The 25,435-nt window shown below is 38.0% G+C and overlaps 1 protein-coding gene across 5 annotated transcripts in view; it reads right to left on the bottom strand.

Annotated features, from left to right (window-relative positions):
• Window positions 1-25,435, bottom strand: part of LDB3 (LIM domain binding 3) — a 106,487-nt gene that overhangs the window by 42,544 nt on the left and 38,508 nt on the right. For 3 of the 5 annotated variants that reach the window (XM_056495646.1, XM_056495644.1, XM_056495645.1), the window contains exons 4-6: window positions 18,444-18,519; window positions 7,242-7,264; window positions 3,660-3,863 (exon numbers count right to left, since the gene is read on the bottom strand). In XM_056495646.1, the coding sequence (XP_056351621.1) occupies window positions 3,660-3,863; window positions 7,242-7,264; window positions 18,444-18,519 (303 nt within the window). Of the gene's footprint in view, window positions 1-3,659; window positions 3,864-7,241; window positions 7,265-11,593; window positions 12,001-18,443; window positions 18,520-25,435 lie in introns of all 5 variants that reach the window. The other 2 variants (XM_056495642.1, XM_056495643.1) reach the window with 1 other exon arrangement.

Below are 25,435 nucleotides of genomic sequence, written 5' to 3'. Positions count from 1 at the left end.
CTTCTTTAGGTGGAAGAGGGGAGAGAGAGCAGTAGTCCTCCTCTTCTGGCCCATCACACATGGCTGAAGGGCTTGCTGAGGCAGAAAAGAAAGTGCAGTAGTGAGTTCTGCCTTCTCCTGCCTTCTGCAGGAATAGTCTTGCATAGAAAAGAGATTCTCTGTAATACCAATAGAAAGTCACAGCAATACCCTCAGGACTGTTCTGCTGCTGCTTCTGACACCTGGCTATGCTGAAAGTTCTGTCACAGTAATGTTCCCCAAAAAGTGACCCTGTTTTCAAGTCCCCAAGGTACTTCAGGGTGCTTCACGCCCAGAATCTGCCACTGTATGAATACCAGAAGTGACTGCCTGGTGTGAGCCATTGGCTAACTTTATATCCCCACGCTTTTCATAATCTTGCAGAAGTTTTAAAACCTCCTGTATGGGAGATCAAATTTCCCAGCTGAACACTGTTCTAGAGTGGATAATAAACCACTGGATAGACAGCGCTGCTGATTTCAACCAGCAGCAGTGTGCCAGCCACAGACAGTTCAAATTCCTCTGTTTAAATCCTCTAGCTCAAATACTTTCTTCTTATATTATGACCAATGTGCAAAAAAGCAGTTCAAAGGGTTATGTAGAGATATGCCATTAACTCAAGCATTCTTAAAAAACTAGAGCTGGAGGCTGGACCACAAATTTCACAGTAGCAATGTGTGGCATTAATATGACATATTAATACCCTTATGGTAGATGATTAAGGCAGGAAATGGAGTTTGGTGAATTAACCTCCCCAGCAGAGTGAAACATGCTCATACAAATTGAACTAAATTAATGCAATACATTGGAGTATTTCCAACTCCTTCTTTAATTCAGCAGGCCGTATTCTTTTTTTAAAAATATAATTATATTGTGGATGAGTAACTAGGACATATGAGCCACTCAGAATGAAAGTGTAAAATAGAGCGCATTGCTGATTATGAGCATTTAATAAACCTAAATGTGACAGCTGATTCTTACAGACAGCCTAAAAATGCACATAACCATGTTAATACCTCTGTTATACCTCTTTGTAATTTAATTTCTTTCCATCTGGGTGTGGATGTGCAGCAATATCATGCATCTTGAAGCATATTACTTTAAATTGATGCTACTGCAAAAATAACCTCTTCCCAAATGGGTTAGAGCTGTTGGGGGTTTTTATTCTAGAGCCTAAGGTATTCTAGTAGGAGTCAATAAAAAAATATTTTACTTTTTCTTATCATCATTCAAGTCACACATTCTTAACTTTAAAACAAGCTTTAAAGACAGTCAAACCTCTCTGAAAAGGTAGCAATGGAGTTTTATTTTTTGGAGTTCATGATAAACTATGGTTTTACTATGTGAATCACTCCCTGGAGTCATCATGCAGATTTAATTTCAGTAGATATTAAGTAAAAACCTAGCATCACTGTGTTCTACCCCTAATACAGACATACAACAAAATATTGTTACATCAGGCATTAGACTGATTCCAGCTATTTTAAACAAAGCTCTAGGAGGTAAAACCTCACAACCTAACAAACAAAAGTTCAAAAGTAGACTGGCAATTTACCAGTCAGCCAAGCTGACTTATTGCAGAGGACACACAAGACCCTAGTTTGTACAATCACATTATTGATTCGGCTACTTGAACTGTCAGATCTTATTCCCAATAAAGACGCTGGATTCATGTCTTTATACAACTTGTGAATTTGGCTAAAACTGCATAATGGAATTTAGAAGTGGTTTGACAGAAATGTACTCAAAATGCACTGTCCACATGGTTTTACTGCAGTCAGCTAATTCTTGGTTCTTGGTTTAGCAAGATCAATTAAAACAAAAAAACAAAGAGTATGAAAATATATAAAGTCAGGGCATTGAAAATTTTCTACCTTTAAGTTTCAGCATGGAGTCTGAGTATGAATAATTCTGTCCTTCCCTTTACGTTTCCCATGGTGATCTACTAAGTGACAAGAGCCTAACTTGGATCTCATGAGGTTACAACATCACTGATTTCAAATGGTCAAACTAGAAAATGAATTCTTATCTTAAGCCTGTCTGTCCTTCATCATTGATAAAATAAGTAAACTGTTTCCAGCTGCTGTCTGCTCTTCAGATATGCAGTCTGAGTGTGCTTACCACCCTACAGACACTTGTGGGCAAATGAAAAGGACTAAGATTATTAATTAAGAATGAAGACCAAATTATGGGCTGATAATTGAGACAAAATGGTCTCAAAATGGTCTGCTTTTATATTAAAAATATATTTTATATTAAATTAAATTTTATATTATATTTTATATTAAATATTATATATATTTTATATTAAAAATTTCTCATACAAACACTTCTGTGTTAAGCATAATCTTAACTCAGACTTGATGGATTTAGCAAAAGAACATCTTGGTTTCCAGCGCAAATTAAAGCTCAGAATATCACAGAGGAAACTAAAAGAAATTTATAAAATGAAAAGGATCCACATATTCAACCTTAACTTCATAATCATCTGATCATTTAAATAGGTAATTTTTTTAAACATTACTATTTGCATCATATAATGCTACAGCATTTAATAGAAAGTGCCAATGTATCATAAAATGTCTCCTCTAATGCATGCCTGTGAAGCATGTGAACCCTTATAAAGAACACAAATGAACTTTTTACTTCACTAATTGGAAATATGACTCTACTTAACATCTGTGGAGATTCACTGAGTCGTGGCCAAAGCTAAAGGTATTGCTTGTGATTCATCATGAGGGAGAGCTGGTGCAAAAAGTTAGCAGAAAAAAAAAATGATGATGAAAAAGAGAAGAAAAATGGCCAGCAAAATGGAGCACAAACCATCCTCATTTTGAAGAAGCCTGCAGCTAACAAATGGGAAAGAAACTCCTTTAAAGAGTGTTGCTATACCTGTATTTTGATGCCAAAGGAAAGCAATTTCTATTTTGGGTAGAGAGAAACCTGGATACATTTATTGCGCATGTAATTTCAGTAAAGTTATTACAACTCTGGAGAAGTTAATCAGATAAGATTTCCAGAAACATGCATCGGAAAAGCAGAGTTATTAAAGATCAGTGGATTTTGCCACAGTCCAAAGGATCTGTGTAAAACACATGTACTGCATGTAAACTGGGAATGGGGAAAATACAGCAAAATACTCCGTTCTGAGTAGCCAGTGCTAAATAACTATTTTGCATTCTTCACATCTCAATAAGAATTCCACTCCCCTTTCCTGTCCTTTCTGAGCTACACATATAATAGTGACTATAACAAATCATGGTTGCCAGGAATGAAAAGCCATCCAATATCATATACAGAGCATTAGGTGTATTTATGTGGGGTTTGCCAGTTCTAGGAGGAATACCGAAAGAGCACGGTCAAATTAAGGTACCCCTGACCATGGTAGCGGGGGTAGAACTAGATGATTTTTAAGGTCCCTTCCAACAACAAACCATGCTATGATTTTCTAGTGATCCATCCTTTTAACATCAAAACATGGAAGTGCTTTTGGACACTGTCTAGGATTGATACACATTTTTCACGTGTAATATACCCCAGGAAAAAAGGAAGAGTCCAGGAGGAGCAAATGTGTCATGCAGGTAGAAATGTTACAAGTACCATGCAGAGAAAGAGCATTCCACAGAAGGAAATAACCTTACCCAGCAAATTCTCCACCCTGGGCTTGTGCCTGGCCTGCAATTGCATCCATGATAGCATCCTGGGAATACATGCTGATCGGGGTGTTATACTGCGCGTGAATTATGGTAGCCTTGCCGCCAAGGCCCTTCACCTCAATGGGTTTGTGGGTAGACAGGGCAGAGTCCTTCAGGACATTGGGGTTGAAACGCTCCGTGAAGTCCGTGCTGGGTTATGCAAGAGTGAGGTTCCAGGGAAGGGAGGGGAAGAAAGGAGAGAGGCGTGAAGTTAAGTGAGGGAAGCACCACCAAGAGAGGAGTGTGCACGTCTGTTCATGGCATCTCACCACCAAAGCTTCTCATCAGGGAAGAACAGACAACCTAAGTACCAAGCCACAGCAAGAAGATGGCTGTGCTAATGGATGCCATTTTGGGGTTGGTTTACGATGCACAAAAAGGAAAAAAATGGTGAAATAGCTGTCACTGTATTAAAATATCACCAAAAAAATTCTTAAATATTTGAGTGATGCTTACATATTCAAAACCCCTGTTGCTACATGCATGTATACATCTAAGTATATACAAACATGCGCATGTATATATGCATGGCCACGGGATGTACATACGCAGTGCAAAGAATTCCTTTCTTTTTCATCCATTTGTGTTTTCAGAAGGGTCTTACAAAGGTCTAGAGACTACAGTGAAGCAAATGGTTATCAGGTTCTCTATTATTTGGAAAGTTTCAGTACTGTCTGTGTTATTAATCACAGTGACATTTAGTACTTGCACCTTTTAATCTTCAAGGCTTTCCTCACAAAGACTAAATCTTCCCAAAATCTCTGTACAGCCAGCCTGAAGTGCTGGCATGATAAATGCTCAGTCCCAGATCAAAATATGCAACATTGCAACCAAGGGGACAAGTGCCGTTGGTAGAGTTGCTGCCTTAGTTTCCAGTGATTCTATTTACAAGGAAAGATTTTATATTTGACAGACTGAGCCCCAGAAGCAAGCTAACTGAAGCACCCAGGACACCAGAATGAGTCAGTTTGATATCAGACTACAGCCAAAGAGTAACTGGTTTTCTTCTAGGGCTGAGTTGCGCATAGTTCTAGTTCTAGAGATAGGACTGAGCGCTGCCCAGAGTTCCAATGAACAAATTAAACCTCAGCTGACAGCCACTAAGGTGGCTGCTCTTCTTCAACCCATGGGAGATCAGGTGAATCTCTAGTCTGCCCAGCAGCAGGGGGATGCCAGCAGGGGAGATTCCATACACTCACCAAACTGGACAAAACTGGGAATTCCATCCTTCATGAAATACAGATATTTCATAAATGTTTCATTGTTTCACTTAGAACTGAACCCAAAAGTGGAAATGGATATTTCTCCCCATGCAGAAGAAGTGCTGAAGAATTTAATTCTGTTTGATTGGAACAATTTTTCCTTTTCAGTTTAAGACATTAGACAGCAAGTTTATTGGCTAATATGGTTTTTCTCTTTACATACACAACAGTGTGCCTGTTTACCACGGGTAGCCCCAGAGAGTGAGAGTTAAAACTGAACCCTCAACCCAGCATGATGGCAAAGGAAAAATCAAGTAAGGCTGGCAGATATCTGCCTTAATTATCTGGAGATTATCATAGGTGATGTGCCCCCTCTGAAGCCAGCCAGGGGATTCCGCTCTGTTTTCAGCCTTTTGTTTGGTGGGATGCCCTGACTGAGGATGGGCAGAGAGGGATACAGTCACATATCATTGCAATCCTTGATAGAACATTGACAGACACATGCATAAGGACCAGAGACACACAGGTGCACATGCTGCATTGCAGCCACAGCCTTCGGTTGCACGTGCCAACATTTTAAGGTAGGGAACTGGGAAGCGGCATTATGCATTCAAAAAGTGAAAATTATCTTTTTACCAAGACATTCTCATATTTAAAATACATCTCCCTTAACTATTCATAAACTCTGACAATTCTATAATTACATTCACATAATCTCTTGAGGGGTGATGTGCAGAGACATGCAAGTTGTGGTACTGAGCATGCACATGCCTGACGTCAACAACATCTCCTTTCTTTGTAATAACCTAAATAATCACATGATAATTACAAACAATTACAGTCCTCCAGATCTTGAATTTAGTGTTCTCTTTCTTTCACACTGTTAGAAGTACTGAAGAGATTCTAAACTCAAGATCTGAGAGGACTGTATGAAGGAAAGGACAGAGGTTAAATATGCTGCCTTTAAAGAATAACATTCTAAGCAATTGGTTTCCACAGTCAGTTACAGAAATCAAAGGTACTAATGTCAGAACAGCCTAAACTTCCCTCATGGTAGCAGCAGGAATCATTTGGGTTTTAACTTGTGGTCTTTAAACAGTTTTAGTGATGTCTTTCAAGAGGTTTTAGTCACATTATATACATCAAAGCAAAACTTACAGTGAAGTTAACAGGATTCCCATAAAAATAACAAAAAAAAAGGTACAGACTGCCAACTGCCAAGTCCTTTTTCTAACTCTGGAAGCAAACAGAAGATGTTAGTGCTTATAAGGGGTGCTGGGCTCTAGGACAAAGTGGTAGAGGTATGGCTGCAGAGACAGCACCTCTGCAAAATAAATGGGATCTTTCTCCTAAGCTAGAAAACAATCAGGAAAATTAAATCCCAAAGCAAGTAAGATTAAAAATGCCCCTATAAAATGACTTCTGCTTTCTAAGACAATCCTGTCAGAATAATTATTAATGTACACTGGCTAGGGTTTTTTCACTCCAAAGGAGTTACATCCTTACATCCACACCTCACTGAACAGAAAATGCCAGATCAGTGTAAATTACATGCACTAAATATTATTTCAACTGTGTTCTTCTACTTCTAACTTTGTACTGTCAGTTTAAATTTGACATTTAAATATTAGAATTATCTGATTTATCCTCAATTTAACCCAGTATCCAGCAATTTATGGACAACACTTAGGTCAGAGGTAAAAAGCAAGAGTTTAGAGACAATCCTCTGCCCCTAGAAAACTAAAGGTCAAAATGGAGGACTCTCTGAACTCTCCTAAATAAAGCAGATCAATCACATCTTCAAATCAATAGTTATTTCTTTTTTGTGCAATAGATTTATCAGGGTAAATAATCTCATAGATTTTTTTCCCATATCAGTATCTTAGTCCAATCTGAATTTGAATTTTAGCAGTCTTTAGAAATTAATTTAACATTGAAGCTAAAAGTACTTTATTAATAACACATCAAAAAAGGCTTAGATAATGCTCTCCAAACTCTGACAGCATGAAGACAACTTAAAGATTCAAGAGGACTTAAACCTGCCCATAGAAGAAAATCCACCTGAAAGCTTTTAGAAGAACTGAGCAGGCTCAGGTGGCAGCTCCATTCACAGCATTAGAGCATCACCAAGAAATGCCAAGCGGGAGCACTGCTGGAGAGCAGGGGCAGCACAGGGTGCCTGCCACACTAAGCTGATGTTTAAAAAAATACTTGCACTTGCAAGCAGACACAGCAGGAACACAGGGGATCATGCTACCCCAGAAAACACATCTTCACACACACAGCACCACACAAACATCTGGCACTACATAGAGGTGATACTAACTTGGCAGCGGTGTTGGTTATGACCTAGAAGAAGAGAGAGAGAGAACAAACAACATCAAAACCAACCAGACAGAAAAAAGTCAATAGTTTGTAGACTGCAAAGGGCAAAAGATATTTACAAAAGATTACTACAGCTCTTCTCAGACCATCTACAAATAAGAACAGAAAGTAAATGTATGCCTAAAAACCCCAACATGATTAAGAAGGGAAAAAATGCAGGGATTATAGTTGATCCACCGGGACTTAGTGGGGTACCATGGCATTTTGGCTGACCCTTTAACATGATCTTATTGCTGTGCATCCTTAAAAGTACTACTACCAAAATGAAGGGAGGAGAGAGCAGAGGGGAAAAAAGGAGGATTTTCAGAGTATATTCTCATGTGAAAATAGCAAATGAGTGGTAGAGACTATGTTTTTCTCTTAGATACTGAATATTCAGGGATGAAGTCTGTTCTCCTCAGGCCACCCTCAGCGCTGGTTTTGCAAGACTGATTTTTAAGTCTTTTACAAGCTGGAAAAGATCCAAAGAATATATTGGTAAATGTTTTAAAGCTAAAACTAAGGAAAATGCTTTTGTATATAGCAAAGCATTTGCCTAGATATGACTGCACCTACATTGTGCCAAGAGGGATGTAAGCCAATTAACTTTGGAATAGTCATTCCTAATTTATTCCACATGAAACAAAGCAAGTCACGCATTTAACATTTTTTGGGATCAGGATATTTTATTCCAGCTGGTATGTATACAGTATGAAAAAAAGTATGTTCACACTCAATTTCTGCATAAACCAGTGATGGTGCTTGCACAGTAATTCCAAAGCACCATAACACAGGATAAAGCTGGTAGTGCAGAACAGAGTGTGCTCAGTATGGACTACAGTGCTCTTCCCAGTAACTCTTTATGGTAATCACATAAATAGCAGTAATGGGCTGTGATGTTAATTTTTTTTTTTTTCTTCAAAGGTTAGAATACCCACATTCTGCTCTATTCTTGGTTGAAGACTAATTATTCATAGTTTGTGCAAAATAAAGAGGAAGAGATCCAGGGTCAGTTAATAAACTTTTCTTCTTACTTGGCTGCATGGAATGCTGTTGACAGAACTGATTACTGAGGATTCCAGCTTGCTGCTGTGACATTTCTGTATCTAGGACTGATAGAAAATACTGGACAGTAAAGTTACACTGTTAAGAGTGACATTCCAAGTGGATTTGGCTCCTCCTGCTTTTTCCTTGCAGAACCTTTGATATTACTGCTTCTTCCTACATACGATCCTTTTGCTTTGGCTCATCCAACAGCAGTTTCAATGATCAAAAGCACTCTAATGAGCCAAAGCTGCAGTAAAGGCTTCACACTTCTGCATTTCCAAGGTAAAGCAATCACAGATCATCCCCTGCAGCTAGTGGTCAGACTCTCAGATTTGAAAATATTCTTCTAGCTTTATAAACCGTACATTAAGCCAAATATATCAGTCTCTTACAGGAACTGGTAGAGATATATTAGGAATGATCTGCAGCCTGTAAGCACATCAGTGATCCTATATCCATTTTAGGTGTATGAAGGACAGCTGGGCACTCATTTACAATGAAATCAAGTGTAATGGTATCATTTTCTGACTCATCCACGCATCAACAGAACATATAAAATAACAATTTCAAGGCAGAACTACCACACCCCTAAAATACACCTTAATTAGAGGAATATACAAGTATGTCCAAAGAAAAGAAACATTATATGCATACACTAAGAACAACTCAGCAGTCACGTCTGAGTAAAGTTTTTTGAGATGTGAAGAGGCTGCTATAGCTTCCTTCAAAAACTGTAAAGCTTTGCTTCTCCTTATGCTTAGGATGTGATGAGAAAATTCCTCCCAGTTCAGAGCCACACATTATCTTAGTTTGATTCTATATAGGGACATGTCTGGAACACCCAACTTGCTGCTGGCAGAGGTCACACAGTAAGAGGCCAGTAACCCAAGCCACCTGGCACGTACTTGTGGGACAGGTATTTACTGCCCTTGACCTGCAATGTGAAAAATAACTTACGCTGGAATGAAAAAGATGCACATGTTACAAACTATGACTCACTGCTCATATTTATTCATACACTCCAGAGCTTTCAGCACATCACGTTCCACACTCCTATAACAGGCCATCTTATTTTTCACCTTGGGTCAGAGTGATAAAGCTTTCATGTAAAGTGTATAGGACAAACATATACTTTGTTATTCTTCACAGATCAAGGAAATAATCTCAGAATTAATTTCAGCTTCTTCATAGGATTTTCCAAAGGGTTTAGCTAAACCTGTAACAGCAATTCACACAATTAAATTTAAATTGTTTGGTGAAAAGGCCACAGAACTGAAACATACCTTAAGATCACTCCTCATGCTTGAACTTTCTCACAGCTTTTATCATACAGCTAAGTGTATGTTTGTGAAAGCACAATGAATTCAGTTTTGGAGTACCACAATATCACAACTACATTGTATTATATGGTAAGAATGTTCCCAACAAAGACCAGAGCTGATTTTGCAGTGCTCACAGTGCTTCCTTATTCACATAAATGCACTATGAGATTATCATGGATGCCACTAAGTCCCAAGATAGTTACAGGTTCCATGCTTTTCTCCACAGAGCAGGAGGCAAAATACTTCTTACTTCATGGATAACAGTCAATTGGGAGTGGGAATGATAACACTATGGAGCTCTAAATTTTCTCTGCATGTCAACAGAGTTATACAGTTCTCTAAATCTCCGAGAAGTTAACTGACAAGACATTTATTTAGTGCTTCTGGCCTCTTTCATCTTTTCAGAATGTTCCTGTGCTGCAGGATAAGGGTTTTTTTATTTTCTTGTTTGTTCATCAGTGTTACAGATGGTAAAGGCAGATTGCAGTTCCATAAAATTTTGTTCAAACTGAATAGAAAGGCTCACATTGACTTTGGTGAGTGATGGATGCAGGTGTGTTATAATTCTGATAACAAATAGTCACAATGATGAACCACCCAAAATTCAGCCCCTTCACCCTTACTCCTATGTGTATTAAGGAGGGTTATAAGCATAGTGGAGAAAAAGACAACAAGATATACTTCCAGGAAAATCTGAAATATTGAAAATATTGAAATAGGAACCAGTATTCTTCAGAAAACTGAAAATTAAGAGAGAAGCATTCTAAGGTTTATTTTGCTGATCTTGCTTACTAACTGAAATTTTCTTTTAAATGGTAATTGCTTTATTTAATTATTCAGTACAAGAAAGGAGAATAGAATTTTTTTAGATAAGTTAATTAAAATTGTGAACATTGAGTGCTCAAGAGAGTGGCAGTGAATCATCTAAAACTGCATGAATCATCTAGAACAGGTGTATAAGCTCTTTTAACAGGATGAAATATTCCTACTCTGCTACAACTTAAAACCTCTTGGTTTTACTTTTGCAAAGAGCAAAGGGAGGAAAAGTATGTGAATATATGCATTTGCTATCAGACCTTGAGCAGATTGTCATAATTTTCTGGTTTTCCTTATATAGCCAAGTCCTTAGTGTCAAAAAACCACTTTTCCTCATATTCCTAACAAGACGTTTATCTTCATTTTAAAAAACCCAAAACCCACAAAATATTTGTTTGACAATTTATACATGAATGAAAAAAAAATCAGGCAATCCAGTTCCTCACTGCTTTTTATCATGTACTGTAGTCCAACCTCCTCATTTCACAAACCTACTAAGAAAACAGATGCCCTGCAATATAGCAATATGGAAAACCTTGACAACATAGGATCAAACTATCTGGGCAGTATCTGGAGATCATTCCTTGTTACAGCAAAGTTAATATTAAGTTAACAGATAAGACATTCTTCAAACTAGAGGATACAAGATACTGCAGTTCTGACTCATTTTTGCACAGGAAAGACAACGCATTAAGGCAGGAATTACAGCAGGACACTCATGTCAGATTTGCTGGTCAAAGCCATTTCTCTTCAGCAAAGTACCAAAGATCAGATGTGGTTTATAGCAGCTGCTCTGATGTCTGACAGCACTACTTGGTTCTCTGAGACTCCATGCAGTTAAGCTGCTGAGTGCCACAACCCTGAGATGATTATAGCTACTTCAGTCCTAATGTTCCCCCTCACGCTCTGCTGACTATTGCCAACCCATGCTGCACTTCAGATACCAACAACCATTGTCCTGTAATAGCAATGTGGGTATGTTTTGAGGGCTACTGGAAAATTTAATGATTGATCCAGACTTTAATCATGATTGCCAGACAAATGCATGATAGGGCAAGCACCATTACATTCACTGTTCAGCAAGTTCACTACTTATTGAAGCAATTATAAATGTTACCATGTTACCTACCCTCTGGGAAGTCCACCTTCTGAAGCCCTTCGGTTGAGACTCAATTTATGCATCTCAGCCATCTCCCTCAGGGTCTCTGCCGAGTAAAGGCCAATGGGGTTGTTATACTGCCTTGCAGGGCTCGGCTGGTGTGCAGGGCTACTGCCACCAGCCAAAGCAGGGCTTGCTTTGGAACCTACAGTGCTCTTGGCAGGTGAAATGTCAGGAGTCACAGACTGAGAGGACAAGGAAGATCTAACTGTGGTAGTCTTTAGGTAGGAGGAGCTATTTGAAAGGCTGATCTCTTGCTGGTTGAGGTAGCCTGAAAAGGTTCCATTGGTTGCTAAAACACTACCCATAGGCCCAGTCGCCGTGTTAGTTAGAGGGCTGAAGGTTGTTCTGTTGCCATTGATTTCCCAAGCAGGTTCCTGTAGTAGCAAACATGCAGGCCAAGAAAAGAAAAAAAAGAAAAGAGCAATCATAGAACACATGCAAAAATAACATATCTGCAATTAATGCTGTAAATATAGTAATAAACTAGCAATAAATAGGTTGGAGCCAAAGCATTCAAACTATCAGGGAAGATTTTCAACAAAGAAATGCATTGTTTCAAAATAAGGGGAGCAAAACCAACTCAGGCATTTTTTACTAGGTTTTAGTTGAAATCAACAAATAAAGCTTAACATTAAGAGAGCATTTGCTACTAGTCAACCTCACAGAAATAATTTGATATTAAGGAAGCACTGTCCATTAATTTCTAGGATAATTAAGAAATCTTTAAAAAAAAGTCTTGAGGTAAGAATAATTTTAGATCATGTACAACCATAAAAGTAATGCCATTATTATAAAGACACAATGATTCTAAACCACACCATTCTGTTTTCTGTGAGTGCACTCGAAGTTATGGAAGTTATGCACTGTTTTCCTGGGCCCTGGTTCATGCTGATCAGGCCATGCACCAGGGTTAGCAGAGACACCAACAGGACTTGAGAACAGGACTGTTCCACAGAGAGGTTGCTCCAGTGCTGATTGTTCCTGCTTAATTTCCACTTGAGGGAATGTGTGCTTGAGTATGTAGGTGTGTGTATGATCTTACAGTCTTGTCCCAGATAATATTCCTAACTGGGACAGCAGCAGGTATTGCCTTAACCAAAGGAATCTCTCCTACAATACCTATACTCATAGAAGTCTGTGCTGCTGCTCAGATTCAAAGCAATCTACCAAAAACTCACCCTGCAAAAACACGGTCTAACACTTAAATTTCAAAAATGAGTCACTAGAAATACAGTGAAACCAAAATAAGAGGTGATATAAGAAAAGAGAAATGCTCACAGTTAAGAGGCCCAGTAATTCTGGCTACTTGCTGCAGTCCAGTTCAGGGGACAGGGATAGGCAATGGAGCCCACAGTCTGGCCTCAGTGACAGCCAGTTCAAGAGCAGGTGGGGCCTGCAGTGATATTGTCTCATTCACTGGCAATTCAATCATCACCTTTAATGCCTTGCACTCATCTTCCCCACAGACTTGCATGAAATATAGGCCTGAGAATAATTTGGCCTCTAATTCTATACTTTTGCTAGTATTGGTTATCATGAATGTAATTTACTAATTTAGATACTATGGTTCATGAAAAAAATAAATATTTATATTGCCCTTTTGGATTTTTCTATATTGCAGGTATAAATTCAGGGAGCATACATTTGAAAAAAAAAAATCAAGATAATATGCCTTGATTTACTAAAATTTATTGAAAAAAAACCTCCTAAAGATCTAAGGATATAAATAATCATAACATTAAACACGTTTAAGACATTCTGAATCAAAAATGTAATGCAGAATAAAATTAACTAAGATTATTTTTCTTAGTGATAAACAGGAAGCGATTTTAGCTGGCATTAATAGCTGCCCAAGGCTGTAGAAACAGATAATCCTAAAAGCATTTTCAGACCATGCCTTTTTAAATAAATACATTTGCAATACATACTTCAGTCATTATACCCTGACATTGAAAACAACGAACAAAAATCCCTTCCAGAGGCCTATTGAAAGCTTTTGGATATCATTAGATAAAAAGAAAAGAGGGTTTCTCTCTAAAAATGTCTTCAAAAAAGAGGCACAAACATACAAGGCCTGTTCAAAAATTAAGTAATCACTTGAGCAAACCATTTTTACATGCCAGCACAGAGGGTAAAAAACAATTATTAAATAAAAAATAAACACAGAAGTAATAGAGAAAAAAAAAGGATATGTTAGAGTTATATTCATTTGTTACCCTGAAAACTCTGTGGCTTTTAGTTAACTGTTTAGTTTCTTCCTACAAAATAAAAGGACATGCAAGGAAAGCTGATCATAAAGTGTCAGTTTCAAATGCTAATGAGAGAAATGCCACATATTTCCTTAATCCTAATGCATTTTCATAGTTTTGGTGTTACTGGATAGTAATCATAGGCAAAGAGAAAATTATAGGACAGCCTAAAAAATGATGCTGATGATTTTGCTCCCTTTTGGCATGAAAGGAGTTCTGGTTTTGCTCCTCAAACAGTCTCTAGCTGAAATACCAGCATACTGGCAAATCAGCATTAGAATTCTTGAGAATCCAGCAGTGCCAGGTTAGCAATCTCCATCTTGAGTTCTTATTTTGGATAGGTTTAGAGTAGTTGCTTTCCCTGAGTTGTGTGTGGGGGAAATGGTTGAAATAGGAAGTGTCTAAGTGAGCGGCTGTATTATTTCTAAAGAATTACTGCCCCATCATCAGCCTATGTAGCTCTTTCCTTTTGTGACTAACAAAAAAATCTCTGATTCAATTTATCCCTGGGAGAATATTATAGAACTATTTTTTGTCTCCAGTTCAATGTCAAAATCAAATCAATGCAGAATTTCTGAACCCATTTCTGACAGTGAAGGGCAAATGTCTAATACTGAGCAGCAGCACTGAGCTTTCAGCATTGCATCACATGAAATGCAGCCAACAATAACAAACGTTCCCCTGCTCCCTATCTCTCCTCCCATTCTGTTTCAGTGGCTGAAAAAGCAAGCTGACATTTCCAGCTCTGGGAGTCTGATGCTACCCCTCCAGCCGACCAGGAGAGGAGGCTCTGACACTGAGCAATGGGCTTCCCTCCAGAAAGATGCTGGGATCCTGCAGCAATCCCTAACTGCAGGAGGAAAACTGTATAATGTCAAGGAATTAACTTAAAACTGATAAATGTAGAGGAGTCTCAAACCTTTTGAAACAGAAGGAAGCTAGGAATCAGCTCAATTTCCATTCTGAAATATTATTATTATTTGTTTGTAAAAATCCAGTTTCTATTAAAGGTAAATATTCCCTCATATATCAGGGAAGCGAGAAACAAATTCGTGTTGGGAGATACAAAACCAGTTTTTGCAGGTCCTCTCCCTTTGACAATTCCTATTTATCTGTTGCTGTGACCCTACAGTCATTACTCACCTCCTGCACTTCTGGGAGAACAATTTTAACAGTATACCAGTGAATTTGACCACGCAACATGCTCAAGCAGCAACTGTTGCTTTAAATATTTTAGAGGAAAAAGGGAACAGAGGCACCATGGCACTGAATGACTCTGCTCAAAGACATGATCAAACTGCTTTTGGCTGAGCCAGCTCCTCCATCCTACACTCTACTTAAAAAGTCAGTCATCTCCATCTATTTTCTCTTACACACATAGGCTCCCAAAGTTGGCAGGAAACAAATTATAACTATGACAAGATCCTCACTGGGACTCCAAAATAAGTATGTTCAGTAGTGTTTCACAGAAAGCACAACACATAGCTATATTATTAGAATTAACAAGGCTATCAATGCCTTCATGCAAGTGGACAAATGTTAAAGCCATGCTTAACCCTAAAGCTCCAGCTTAAATGTTTTGAACTGTACTGAGCTGAATCTTCACTTGTGTTGTGTCCCCTCTGAGGAGCTGCAGGAACACATTGACTGATGGCTTACTTTAAATCCTTGGGCTCAGTCTTACTCTTGCTTTTATTTGAATGCTTTCAACAGTAACTATGCCCCTTCTCCAGCTATGCCCCACCTGTGCAAAAGACTTGCTAAATCAAAAAGATTTGACTAAACTAAATGAAAATTGTTTCTAGTTTGAGATTTATGTCAGATATAGCAAAAATGAAAACCAACCAAACCTTATTAGCAGTAATAGCCCTACATACTTATGGTTGCAGAACCTGTATATTCTATAACATTGATCAGCTTTGTGAAAGAATGACTGACCTTTGTGAAAAAAGTATGTTTGCTTCCCTAAAAAATAAAAAACAAACAAAAGCAGTGAAAGAAGAAGCACATGCTTGAAAATTAGTGGAAGCTGCAATCAGATCAGCAATAATGTACAAGAGGATTTATGGTTTTTACCAGACACTGAAGTTGCACGTGCAGATTGTTTAGCTAACATTGCCATGCCTTAACCTTAACCAGAGAAGGGTGAGGAAACCTTCTCTTGATGATGACACTGTCACGACTGTCTTGTAATGCAGTTTTTTGCCGATTTTTAAAAAATACCATTTCATGTGAACCATCAGTCTAAACACTGTCAAGCAGAGGTGCGGAGGTGACTTCTGCCTGGGTGTCACAGAATTCATTTCTACAGTGAAACTGTTAGTAGAAAAAGTGTCAAGCAAAGAAACCTTGTTTTTAAAGTGTATTTATTGTAACACACCTTACTGCCATATCAGCATTACACTGTTTCTACCAGTAAAGTATTTTTTTTCTGGATTTTGAGACTTCTCTGAGGGCTCAATGCCTTTTTTTCCTTCCAAACAATCCCAAGGGGAGACTTCTTCTTCACTTAAAACTTACTGTTGTCTATTAGCATGGACAAGTGGCAATATGTTACTGCACTTGACCTGAAAAAGGCCCTCCCCCAGGGCTCTAATTTCTACCCTCTGGGTGAAAGACCCTACATCTGAGATCTTCCTGAATACTGCAATATAACCTGTTTTCCACCATACCTTCCCCTGGATGCCACCCTCTTCCTCCAGAAAGGTTCCAGTAATTTTCTTTCCCAGCTGCTGGTACTGCCCATAGCCTGCTCAGAAAAGTCTGCCTCCAGCACCTCCTACAACCCTTGCACAGAATTCTCAAATGTAAGACAGCAAGCCTCTGCAAATGGGTTGAGTTCTTTGATCCACATCTCTCTCTGAAGGGTTGGAATTGGAAATGCAAAGTGCCTTTATGGCTTTCATGCCAAGGGGTCTTTTAAGACCTTCAATAATCTCCTGCAGCGCATAAAGCTAACTTTTCTATACAGTAGATAGTTAATGGAGGAGAGTATTTTCTGTGGTAAACAGCTTTGAAGATCCATGGCAGCAATTTTAAAACTGACACTTGCCAAGAAGAAATACACCTAAAATGCACCTAAAAGAGTAATGAAAATTCAATTTATAAAGGCTTTATGTGCCTATGGGGGAAGGAGACAAAGTTTTCATACTTGTGCATGTGCTATAGAGCCCCAAAAGTAGGTGTCAATCTTGTGTTGGTGAGTAACTCTGATGAGAGAGATCTACTCATTGCCTTGAACACTAACAGCATTCTGGGTGGGTCTTTAGGGAAAACGAGAACTCCTTCTCCTTCCTGTCCCTATTACTTTGCTGGTGCAGCCAAATACCAAAATAATGATTGCTTTTGTTCTAGGAATTTCACAGTGCTTTTTGGTGATTCTTCCAGTAAGTTCCTCCACAATAACTTTTATAAAATCATAAAAAGAAACAACTCCGAGCAAGATAAATTCTTAATTTCATCTTCCTTTACCAAAAAAGTTTACAAGATCCCGTCTGAAATAACATAATTTCTGTCTCAACTAATAAATGGCCAGTCAGGTTAATTTAAAATTTCACAAAATAAAATTGAATCAAATTATTCCCCCCAGGTGCATTCTCTTCTGCTATTTTTAACCTATTTGCAGCAGTTTCAGGGATGATGTTACCATCTGTGCTCTGAATTTGGAAAGCATAGTGTTCATAAAAATTACTTAAAATTGATCTATGGAAGTTGGAACTGTCAAAAACAATAGAAAATAATTTAATACCCCACGTATTTTGATCTTCAGTGCTTTTTATTTATATGCATGCTAGGAATGAAACCAGCACTGACAGCAGGGATAAGTTGCAGCAATGGAAACTTTAGCTCCTGTCCATTTATCTAATCAAATGCATCAGCAATACAAATGTCCTACCCAGAGCCTGAGCCTAGGGATATACAATCTTTCAGGTACCCTTGCTCCTCAGTGTCTCCAAAGATACAGAAGATGAGTTGTCAGGTGAAGTCAGTGTTTACTCTAAAATGAATATTTATTTTATGAAAGATGATGTGCTTTGACAATGGAAACCAAGTCATTCATTTCCTCTGCCACTTGCTGTTATTCATTAAAATGACTTATCCTCTTTATTTTTCATTCTCAGGTCTTCTGAATTCTATGGTAAGAAGACTATATGATGCAATCTTTCAAATGCCCTTATGTCCTCTTTCCAAATTAGTGTCATTTCAGCTGCAGCCAGGATTTGGATAGACTGAGGCATAGTCTAATGGCTCTCACCAACGTTCTACAATAGCAAATGTAGATTTGAGAAGCTTTAGTGGCTTCTTGTAGCCTAGATGAAAACAGTCGCTCAGAATTGGTTAGACCAAATCACATCAGAGGACAGCTGGATGCTTTGGTCCTGCTAATCAGAAATTAGCAAAATACAGATCACTAATAGATTGCCTTGCAGCAGTTTTGCTGCCTGTGCATTCATTCCATGTTTAATTATTTGGGGCAGGCAAAAGCTATTTACTGTAATAGATATTTACCTTCACTGCAGCAGATAAAAAGGATATTCACTTTGGCTGAGGAGAAACATGTCACTTACCTTCTGATGGGGAATTACAGCCCTGGGAGAGTCAATTCTGGGAGCGGTGGTTGAAACTGGCACTGGGCGTTTAGATCTGGGGATTTAAAAAAAGAGAAAAGATGTGTGCACTCTTATTTTTCAACTCTAATTTAATGCCAAAAAGCTGCTACATCAGGACTGGAAGTTAAGCATAGCCTAGACTTTTGCTGTCAGACATTAGGCTTTTCTTACATCCTCATTTACAAAGGTATTAAATGAGAAAAAGTTTGAGAAAGTTTCTCTGAATGATGACAATGCACCAGTTATGGAAGCAACCTCTGACTTGGGAGATCATCTGTTTTCCAATACTTGTGACAAACTGCATTTTCATAGATGAAAATCAGCCACAACTAGATAAATTCAACTTTGGACAGTACTCTGGAAAGAAGCTTAAAGGAGTTTTAAAATGCAGAGGCTAAACTTTGGTGCTGAGGCATCTCAAGATAATTCCTCAAAAGAATTATTATTTAATAGCTAAAACTGTACAACTGTAACTGCAATTACTTAAACTTCTCTTCAGGATGAAACATGGGCTTCATTTTAGACAACTGAGTTTCACAATGAGCAGAATGCTACTAAATTAGCCACTCCAGGTGCCTGCCTTTCACCTATATTTGACAAATATATGTCCTTGATAATTTAAAAAGCCCAAAATAAACTCCACTAAAATGCTCTCAAAACATACAGATGGCCCTTTCATTGGAAAAACAGAGAAAGCATAGTGGCAAATGTTATCTGAAGCACTTCTAGGATGCTCAGGTGAGTGAAGATGTAGCTGTAGGAGGTGTTATGAGAATCTGCCTAGTGGTGAACATTCCCCTGAAATTGTTCCAGTACATATGGGATCACCAGAAAAAAAGAAATGAAAGCCAAAAATCAAAAGAATCAGAATTATACAAGTAATATCCCATTTCCAACCTACAGATCAGGATTATGCCCCGAATTTTAATCTTTAAAAAGCACATTTCAAAATTAGGACAGGTACAAAAATGAAATAAAAATATTTAAAAGCTTACAAATCAAGTAGAAGCAGCTAAGACATTTGGAATTGTTTGCTTTAGTCAGGAGATGAAGGGGAGACATTGCAGAGGCTTAGAAAATAATGAATGGTAGTAAAAGGGAAATAAAACTACTCTTGTGGACATTGAGTGAAATTGAAAAGACAAAACATATAAAATTGATAAAGGCAAACATCTTCTTCTAGAGAACTTGATTAACCTGAGGTGAAACTCATTGTTACAAGATATTGTGACTATGAGAGGAGCAGAGTATCAGAAAGGATCAAACAGTTACACTTAACAACAAAAAACTCCCAAGAGCTGCTTTAGACTAGGTATAATAAGTAAACATACAGACTCTCATTTTTCATGGCACAGCTTAAAAGACCTTCTGTGTTAGATTCATTATTTCCTTACTGAGGGCTGTGTTGCACTTTCCTCTGAAATACTTACCAGGGGCATCTATCAGAGGGAAAGCTGAGCTCAACAGGAACAGGGCTCCTCCCCAGTGGCAATCCCTGCATTAATACCCAGCTTCACACTGAGCTCTGGGTTTAACTTTACCAGCCTCACAACATTTTTTCCATAAGCAGTTGTGAACATACAAAAAAAGACCACATAAGAAAAAGGAGTAATCCTTCCAAGAACTGGAAGATTTCCACTGATAGAAGGTATGGAAATTTTTCTACTTCAAGAGCTGAAAACAAAGCTGATACAATAGATGCCTACCTTACGACCAGGTACTATGAAAATGAACGCAGTCTGAGGAAACAATGAAAACTGTCATTTTCTTAAACAATGCGTAATTAACCTGTGAAATTCACTGACAAAGTATTTCTGAAACAATGAGCAAGTAAATTGTAATTCATACTCACAGCTGAAATATATCACAATATACTCCCAAGATACAATTATCTGAGAAACAGATACCTTCAAGCTGTAAGAACAAGAGCTGCTCACTAACTACCTACAACAAACTTTTCTCAGGCATGCTATCTTCCCTCAGGAATGAATGCCATACTCTTCCTCCAACTATTTTAGCTTAAAAAGAAAAATGATAAATCATGTTTATGAGACATGCACATGTACCATGAAAGACAGCAAAAAAGAGAAAAATAATCAACTGCAGCTCATAAAACAGGGTAGCTGAAAACAGTGACAGTTTACGAACAAAGATGCAGGGGATAATTCTGCTCCTCTTTCCATTACTGCAATTTCTGAGTACACCCAGTAATTTCTGAGGTGCGGTGACACTGGTGGACCTGGCACATAATGTTAAGTGTCCCCCTGCTCTGCTTGTTGATGATGAATTTTAGTGCCAAAGTTGCTCACTACTCTAAATGTGGTTTGCCACATACAGAGGTGTAGGAAACAACCACAACTGCATGTTTGATGCTTAACTGGAAAACAGCTGTATTGCAGCAAAGGAATTTATTTACCAGACTATTCCATCACTTCTAATGTTTACTGTGAGGTTAGTTTTCCTTCTCTCATTACCTGCTCAAAGAAGATGGATGCTAAAAAGCTGCATTTCTTTTACATTAGCAATAAAATGCATCTATCATACACAGTGTTAGCCAAGATTTGCATTTGACGTTAACTTGGAGATTTCAAGATGTTACATGAAAACAATGCTCCTACACAGCTCTGATTTTGATTTTTATAGCTTTGATATTTAAAAACAGAATAATGAGGCTTGCTAGATCTAGCAGAGGCTTACACGATCTAGCAGAGGCTTGCACCAGAGAAAAGGGCAGGAGAGGTGAAATCAATTTGTGGAATGAAACTGCATGCACTTGCAGAATAAAGTGAATATTTACATAAGAGTCATTACTCCTCCAGGAAAAACATCTGCAAGTTTAGAACATGGCTTTTTTTCCTTCCTCTCTTGCTAGAGAGATCAAATCCTGCAGCAACAGAAGTTTGCTTTTCAAGTGATGATGGTGATGGTAGCAAATATATGTGTCCAGGTTTACATTTTAATCCACTGATTGCAAAATTATTATATGCCACTTAAGGGTGTACCTGCTCAGTAGGGCTATGAGAAGGATGAACGCCCAAATTTCAAGGATGATTGTGATAATTTTAGATTTGATGTTGAAATTTTTCATCAAGATTCTTTTTCTTAAGCATTTAATTTGATTTCAACTATTAGACATTTTCCTCTCCATTTTCCAAGTTGGAAACAAAAACCTCATTTCAAAATGAAACTTAGAACAACTCTAGTGATGACCAAATACATAATTCTCATATTTTTTTAACTTGTCCTTTCCACAGATACACCTCTTCTCTCCCTCAATACTGGTTCTGTTTTTTAATGAAGTTCAAAACCAAGATAGATGTCATTTTGCAAAGCAGTTCAATTTTGATAGCAGTGCTCAAATGACTGCAAGAATTTCTACTTGTTCCCACCTAAATAGATCTTTAATTGAAGAGCACTTGACTTTAATAATCCTGGTATTTTTGTACTCACAACAAAGGTTTATTACAAGTTCAACCGTTGCATAAGTCAACTGCCTGCCTAAGAAAAGGAGTTCTGTGATGCACTATCAGTTTAAATTGCATCCTCAGGGGAGCACAATATTGTACTTGCAAGGAGGTGACATGATCTAAGAGATAATAGCTCTTTTTCATCTTCATGGGTTTTTTTCTATTTCATATCTTCACCAGTCAGTGTCTATTTTTTCTAATTCTCAGGGCAACTAAAATGAACATTTCTTTTTCACAGTATGCTTTTTCATTTGTCATTTTATGACACATGAGCACTTATTTACAACTTCCTGAATATATCAATAATTGTACCCTTAGTATTTCAACGACTAGAAAATGAAAAGGCATCAAGTACACTGAAAAGTAATAAAACAGATTAGATTAGAGTTAGAAATGTTTAGAAAACATTTTACATACTTTAGCTATCACCTGGCTGAAATGGAGTCATTCTGGAGTGGAGCAGGTGAGCACAGAGCAGGATGCAAAACAAAACCTGTAGAATAGGGCTTCTGAGATCATATATATATATGTATGTATGTTTTAATGCATTAGTATTCCTGAAAGTTTCTTGGGGATGATGATGGGAGTGTCAGGGAGAGAGATAAAAAGATGAAGTATTACTCATGGTTATCAATTTGAGGACTCCATTTAAAAAGTGCTAACATATTAATGTGCCAGTTAAATCTTCAGGCTAACCTGTGCGTTAGGCAGCCAAGCAGAAACTGCTGCTTGTTTCTAAGTCTTGCACAGAAAATCTTGAGTCCCATAATACTGTAGGTGTAATTTTCTATGCCCTGTCTAGGACATCAGCAAGCACTCTTAGTGACTCCAATGAGAATCACAAAGACAAAGCCCTGAACATTTCACAGTACTTCAAATGCAACTGTGATCACTCTGGTGCCTAGGATCAGACCTCCCTCAGGGTATCATCTGTGCCTACAACAAAATTGAAAAATACTTCCACCAGCACTTTTGCTCTCTATGTATCAATGGCAAATGCAAATATTAGCATTTTGTTGGATGATTGATCATTAATTATTTTTCTGCATTATGCTGCACTCAGATTGCAAGTTGGGCAGTTACACTTTCCAGGCCTAATGTTCATGCCCACAGCAACACAAGGACAAAAGCTTGTTAGGTATAGAGGGCATCAGCCCAAAAGGGAGCAGCTATCCAATGAAAAAGCTGTTTGGAAGTATGTAATATCTATTTCCCCTTAGAAAGAATCTGAGTCAGAGGCAACCAAACATTGAGGAATAGAAAGGGAAAGTGAAAAGGAAGAAGCCTTGGAGATTTTTGTGAAAAGGAAGAAAGAAAGCAAACTGAAGCCAGTATGTGAAAAGATGAGATTTTTTTCCAAGGCTCTCCTGATCTCTTTGACCCTTTTTACTCCTCTGGCATCTGCACAGTCCCTGTTGCACCCTCCTAACTCCTCCTCTGCTGTGGAAAATCAGTCTTTTCCTGAACTGCCCCACATTGTGTCCTCCAGCTTGTTCCCCGCTGAATGGAGCCACTGGCTGTCAATGCCTCCATCTGCTCTTAATTGTCTTGGTACTGACCCTAAAATTCCTGCATTCCAGCAGCTTCTATGGGCAAACAGAGAGGATATCCAGTATCCCTGCAGCTCTGCCCTGGAGGTGACAGTTACCCACAGAGTAGTACCAAGTATAAATGCTGAGCACATGTCTGACATTCACCCAATACACACAGCAAGCTCCACACTTCACCTCCAAGGAGCATGGACACCTTTACTCTGGAAAGTTATTTCTCTGTCTTCTTCTTCCAGTCTTTCCACTGTTTTTAAAACATTTCCAAAAAATTTCCTCTACCTATCACTATTGCAAACTTGGGTAAGCCATAAAAAAAATGTGGGTTCCTACCAAGGAAATTTAATTCTGTTACAAAACTTTTTTATGCTGTCAGGGGTTGCATTTGTAAGTAGATGTGTATTGCCATTAACACTGTTGAAGAAATTCATTAATTTATATCAAATTTAAGTGCAGCCCAGAGCAGACAAAGCCACAATACTCTTTAAATAGTCAGGAATACCTAAATCAGTATTGATTATAATTAGGAAGCCACTACTCTCTCTAATAATAAATTGGTTTATTGCAGAATTTGCATTGCCTAGTTATAGACAATGTCGGTTCAGAATCAAAAACAAGAGGCTGAAATGCAATCAGATTTATCAGAGAGGGATCAAGGTTTAATGGCAGAAAAACTTCAGATATAGAAACTCACTTGGAACCTAAAGTTTGGCATAATTATTTATAATTAATGATTTAATTATTAGATTGTTTATTTATAATTACTGAGAGATGCTAAAAATCTACTTAAGGTAAACATATAAATAATAAAAAGATTTGTTCATTTAAGGTCATCAGAAAAAAATGTTTGGGTTATGAAATGATCTAGTACATAAAGCAAAGAATCAGTAATAATAAAGAGCAGAAGATGCACTGAATAAAGATTCAGTTCTTGGATGTAGCCTATCATACACCCTAGCCTTAAGATGTGAGGCAACTCTTCCCAGTAAACATAATAAATAACAGTTTTGAAGAATTTAGTATCAAATATTTAAGTGAGTTCTTTAGTTGAAAAATATCTGAAGTGAACCAGAATTATTTCCTCTGCTTATTGTTCACCTTCCATGCAAATAGCGCACCTGAGACTTTGACTACCCCCATTCCAGTATCATCAGGTTCTTCCTACAGTCCTGCAACTCTTGGCTTCTTACCAGCTTCCTTATGGGTGAAAGTCATACAGGTGCAGATTTCAAAGCATAGGGAATTACCCTAAATAGCCAGCTCAGCTCCAGATTCAGGAAACCACATCAAAAATTCAAAGATAGGATGATTCTCAAAATAATAACATCAGGTTTTATAACTGCCTTCTGTTCACTCAGAAGAGTTTAAGTGTTGTCCAAATCCAAAGAGATTTCTAACATTACAAAGAAAAAGTCTGGTTTTCCCCTTACCACTGAACATTTTCTAAAAGTTTACATTAGTTTCCTGAAGCTATAAGTGAAGTGTATTTACTTAGTTAATTTTCCTGCAACTCCTCTTCATTGGGCTGTGGACCTTACAGTGTCTTATGGCTTTTAGAGCACTTCTAATGAACATATATGGGAGAGATAAATTAATGAACATGGATAATCAGACTTTAACTACAGTCTATCTCATTTAACTTTCTGTTTCCAAGCTAAAACACTTCAGAGAACTTTCCATTTAAGATCTGTATCAGAGACTTTGATTAAAAACATAATTCTATGTCCTAAGACTAAGTGGATAAAATTAGCCATGACTTTTCAAAAGAATTTGTCTCCCTTGGAGGTATTTGAGGGCTGTTTGGGGTTGTCATTACATCAATGCAGTAAAACCCCTGAGCCTGTGCCCAGTGCTCAGCACTGATGTGCTTCAGCAGCCACCAGCCAGGGACAGCACAGCCATCAAGAGCTGACCAACAGCCAGGCTAAACAGACCT

This window comes from Oenanthe melanoleuca, chromosome 6 (genome assembly GCF_029582105.1).
Source record: "Oenanthe melanoleuca isolate GR-GAL-2019-014 chromosome 6, OMel1.0, whole genome shotgun sequence".
Taxonomy (NCBI): Eukaryota; Metazoa; Chordata; class Aves; order Passeriformes; family Muscicapidae; genus Oenanthe; species Oenanthe melanoleuca.
The sequence above is the reverse complement of the archived record's forward strand: the minus strand, read 5'-3'. Positions and strand labels throughout refer to the sequence as shown.